Source organism: Babylonia areolata, chromosome 29 (assembly GCF_041734735.1).
Source record: "Babylonia areolata isolate BAREFJ2019XMU chromosome 29, ASM4173473v1, whole genome shotgun sequence".
Classification (NCBI taxonomy): Eukaryota; Metazoa; Mollusca; class Gastropoda; order Neogastropoda; family Buccinidae; genus Babylonia; species Babylonia areolata.
Genome location: NC_134904.1, coordinates 34566648 through 34571647, shown reverse-complemented (window position 1 = coordinate 34571647; position 5000 = coordinate 34566648). Strand labels below are relative to the sequence as shown.

The window sequence follows — 5000 nt, the reverse complement described above, 5'->3', positions numbered from 1 at the left end:
GAAACACACACACACACACACACACACACACCCTGACGGAACACACCCACCAACACCCCCAGAACCTCACCCACCCGATACATTCCCTACACCCTATCCAACACACACACACAAACACACGCACACATACACACCCACCCACTCACACACACACACACCCCTCCCCCCCCACACACAAACACACACCCCCACACACACTCACACAAACAACAAACACCCCCCCACACACACACACACACACACGAACACAAATACACACACACACACAAACATCCCCCCCCCCCACACACACACAAACACCCACCCACACACACAACCCCCCCCCCCCCCCACCGCCCCCCCCCCCCCCCCCCCGCCACACACACAAACACACACACACAAACATCCCCCCCTCCCCCAAGCCCCCTACCCAAACACACACCCACCACCCTCACCTGGTTCAGGTACCCGGTGCGGAACTGCACGAGGATGTCCAGCAGGTAGACAAGGTCCACGAGGATGTCGAAGGTGAACCAGCAGGCGTGGCAGGCCGTCTGCACCTCTCGGAACGCCTGCCTGAGGATGCACGTCCACAGGTTGTACAGCACGGCCACCGTCACCACGCCCAGCCAGTTGAACATGAAGTTGCCGTCATGCTGCACGGCGAGGTTCCTCGGGGGCTTGAACAACCTGGGGGTGTGGAGGGGGGTGTGTGTGGAGGGGGGGGGGGAGAGGGGGGGCAGAGGGGAGTGGAGTTATTATCATCATTATCATCATCATGATCATTATTATTATCATTATTATCGTCAACTTTATCATTATTATCATTATCATCGTCATCTTTATCATTATCATTATTATTATGATGATTATTATTATGGTTATTATTATGATTATGATGATGATGATGGTAACTATCAATTAATTAATTGATTTATTTATTCATTTATTCATTCGTTTGTTCATTTATTTCTTTAAAAATATATTTTAAATTATTTTTGTATTATCCCCATTATTATTATTATCATTATTATTATTATCATCATCATCATTATTGTTGTTGTTGTTGTTACTAGTGTTATTATTATTATTATCATTATTATTATCATTAGTATCTTTCTCATCATCATCACCATCACCATCATCATAATCATCACGATCATCATAAACCCCTAAAAAAAAAAACACACCCAAAAACAGCCCCCCAAAAAACAACAACAACAACAACAAAACACACACACACAAAAAACCCCCACAAAAAACAAAAAAACAAAAACAAAAAACAGACAAACAGACAAACAAACAACCCCCCCAAAAAAAAACAAAAAAAAACAACACCAAACAAACACACCCTCACCTCGGCTCGTTGGTGTTCCTGCCGCCCAGGCCGCCCCCTCCGGCAGGGTAGCTGCTGGACTGGGCCTCCTCCTCGCCGCCCGAGTACGTCTGGTTCAGCTGGGAGCGCTGGTTGCGCGTGGAGAACTTGCGCAGGAAGGAGTCCTCGCGAGACAGGCCCGGCTTCTTCTTGGGAGCCTGCATCTCGTTGGCAGCCTTCAGCGTGTTGCGGAGACGTCGCCACTTGGCGCCGGGGGACACGGAAGGGACCTGGGTTGCCGTTGAAGGGGGTGGGGGAGTGTGGGGTGTGGGTGGGGCGGGGGTGGGGGGTATGGGTGGCGGGGGTAGGTGGAAGGGGAGGGGAATTAAAAAAAAAAAAGAAAAAAAAAAGCGACAACAAACAAACAAAGAGAGTGTTAAGATTTTTTTTTTAAATAAATAAAAGTGGTGGACAAATATTGGAAAAAAAAAGTGGTGGTCAAGTCAAATTATCGTTCTTGAAAAACTGGTGGAAGAATAACAGGGAAAAAGTGGTGGTCAAGTCAAATTATCGTTCTTGAAAAACTGGTGGAAGAATAACAGGGAAAGAAAAAGTGTCGTCAAGTCAAATCAAATCATCGTTCTTGGAAATTCAATGGGAACTAGTGGTGGAAGAAAAGAGGTTGGGATGGGAGTGGCGGGGGGGGGGGGGGGGGGGGTATGGTGGGGGGGGGGGGCGTTAGGGGAGGAATAAAAAAAAACACAACAACAAAGAGTGCTAAGAAAAAAAAAAGTGTTGGAGAAATATTGGAAAAAGTGTGGTCAAGTTAAATCAAATTATCGTTCTTGGACCTTCGGTAAGAAAAAGTGGTTGAAAAATATAGGAAAAAGTATGGTCAAATCGAATGAAATTATCGTTCTTGAAAAGTGGTGGAAGAATATAGGAAAAAGTGTGGTCAAGTTAAATCAAATTATAGTTCTTGGAACTTCGGTAAGAAAAGGTGGTGGAAGAATATAGGGAAAAGTGTGGTCAAGTTAAATCAAATTATAGTTCTTGGAACTTCGGTAAGAAAAAGTGGCGGAAGAATATAGGAATAAGTGTGGTCAAGTTAAATCAAATTATAGTTCTTGGAACTTCGGTAAGAAAAGGTGGTGGAAGAATATAGGGAAAAGTGTGGTCAAGTCAAATCAAATTATCGTTCTTGGAAAGTGGTGGAAGAATATTGGAAAAAGGGTGGTCAAGTCAAATCAAATTATCGTTCTTGGACCTTCGGTAAGAAAAAGTGGTTGAAAAAGATAGGAAAAAGTGTGGTCAAGTCAAATCAAATTATCGTTCTTGAAAAGTGGTGGAAGAATATAGGAAAAAGTGTGGTCAAATCGAATGAAATTATCGTTCTTGGAACCTTGGAAAGAAAGAGTGGTGGAAGAATATAGGAATAAGTGTGGTCAAGTCAAATTAAATTTTAGCTCCTGGTTGCAACTTTGGTAAGAAAAGGTGGTGGAAGAATATAGGAAAAAGTGTGGTCAAGTCAAATGAAATTATAGTTCTTGAAAAGTGGTGGAAGAATATAGAAAAAAAGTGTGGTCAAATCAAATCAAAGTATATGGTGCTTCGATGAGCCTCCCCGACCACCAAGGCCATCTCAATGCTTTCGAAATGTTAGCATCTACTTCGAGTCAAGGGGAAAAAAGAGAAAAAAAGAAAACAGTACAATAAAAATTTATCATCACTGTTTCAATCTGTTCACTCAAAAATAAGTTTTAAAATAATCCAGACTTTAAAGCATTCAAATCTGATTAAAGTGTAATCAATAATGTGGGGGAAAAGTGTAGTCAAAATATATAATGAAAAAAGTGTTGAGAATTACTGGCAAAAAATGTTGGTGATAAGAAACTCAAGGGAGAGCTGGACAGTACAAGGTCTTCAGAGAAGAAGCCCCCCCCCTCAGTCAAGTGTGTCGGCCCTCAACTCCTTACACTCCAAGGGGGCCGGGCCGCACCCAGTTCATGACTTCTGGATGCTCTTGTATTGCCGCTTTTTTCCCCTTTTTTTCCTGGTCCTCAGCAGGTTTGAACCCGCGCCTCCAGGGTGGTCGCCACTTCAGGACTGAGTCACAATTATCGCTTGGAAAATGTAGACATGTATAGAAAAAAAACAACAAAAAAACGTGGACAGGTATCGGGGAATCAAAAGGACGAGTACAGGAAAATAAAAGAAAAGGCGTGGATTATTGTATGGGAAATATCTGGACACGTGTAGGGGGAAAAGAGTGGACAAGTACTACTTTTGAAATATGGAATTCTGTAGGAAAAAGTTGGGACAAGCGTATGGTAAAAAGTCAGAACAAGTGTAGGATAAAACAGATGCGGACTAGTATAATTACGGGAAAATGTGTTAACACATGTTTGCAGAAAGTGTCTACAAGCACATGAAAAAAAATGTGTGGATGAATCTACATAAAATGGTGTGGATGAATATAGGAAAAACGAGTGTCAATACGTATACATAAAAAGTGGACAAGCACAGGTAAAAACAGGGACAAGCATTGAGGAAAAAAACCATTAACAAGGTGCATGAAAAGAGTGAATATATAATTACACATATAGGTTGGTGCATGGAAAGAGTTGACATGTGTAGGTTGGTGCATGGAAAGAGTGGACATGTGTAGGTTGGTGCATGGAAAGAGTGGACATGTGTAGGTTGGTGCATGGAAAGAGTAGACATGTATAGGTTGGTGCATGGAAAGAGTTGACATGTATAGGTTGGTGCATGGAAAGAGTGGACATGTGTAGTTAGTGCATGGAAAGAGTGGACATGTGTAGGTTGGTGCATGAAAAGAGTGGACATGTAGAGACTGGTCCATGAAAAGAGTGAACATGTATAGGTTGGTGCATGAAAAGAGTGGACATGTATAGGTCGGTGCATGAAAAGAGTGAACATGTATAGAGTGGTACGTGAAAAGAATGGACATGTATAGACTGATACATAAAAAGAGTTGTATAGATTGATTCATGAAAACATACATATGTGTAGCTTGGTGCACGAAAAGCGTCGGCATGTACACATACACGTTTGTGCATGATAAGCTTCGAGTGAAAGCGTGAACAAATATACACTGGTGTATGAACAAATGTGAAGTACAAGCCGAGACCATGGATGTCTCCAAAAGTTATGTCTGTACTGGTCCATGGACTAAGCGCAACCAACTGAAAAGATATCTCCGGACTGAAAACTCCCTTTAAAACGAAGCATAAACAAACAAACAAACAAATTATATTAAAAAAATGTTTTAAAAATGATCACTTGCAAGTAAGGCATTTGACACGTTTGAACAAGTACAAGTCGGAGCCTGACATATGAATAAGTATATTAACAAATAATGAGGCCAGGAGATGAAATGGTTAACAAATAGTAAAGAGTGGTAACTCTCTCCATTCACAAGGTACACAACTTCAAGTCAGTGCTGCTTACGCTACCGACTCAGCTAGCACACAAGTAAAAGAAAGGTACACTGGAATAAACCCAGCCACCCCCTCAAAATGGAGAGAGTCACCACTCTTTACTATTTGTTAATCATTTCATCTCCTGGCCTCATTATTTTGTTAATTTCCAGTTGAAAACCACCGAGGCAACCATGTATTTGTTCTCTGTTGTCTATGTGGTCTGTGTGGCTTGTTCAGGATTAAAGAGGCTATGCCAGTCTTGA

At 42.1% G+C, this 5000-nt stretch overlaps 1 protein-coding gene across 1 annotated transcript in view; it reads right to left on the bottom strand.

The window, feature by feature from the left end:
• LOC143274654 (uncharacterized) overlaps positions 1 to 5000 on the bottom strand; it is a 218904-nt gene that overhangs the window by 190516 nt on the left and 23388 nt on the right. Inside the window, exons 4-5 of the mRNA XM_076578527.1 lie at positions 1337 to 1584; positions 435 to 669 (exon numbers count right to left, since the gene is read on the bottom strand). Of these exons, the coding sequence (XP_076434642.1) occupies positions 435 to 669; positions 1337 to 1584 (483 nt within the window). The remainder of the gene's footprint in view (positions 1 to 434; positions 670 to 1336; positions 1585 to 5000) is intronic.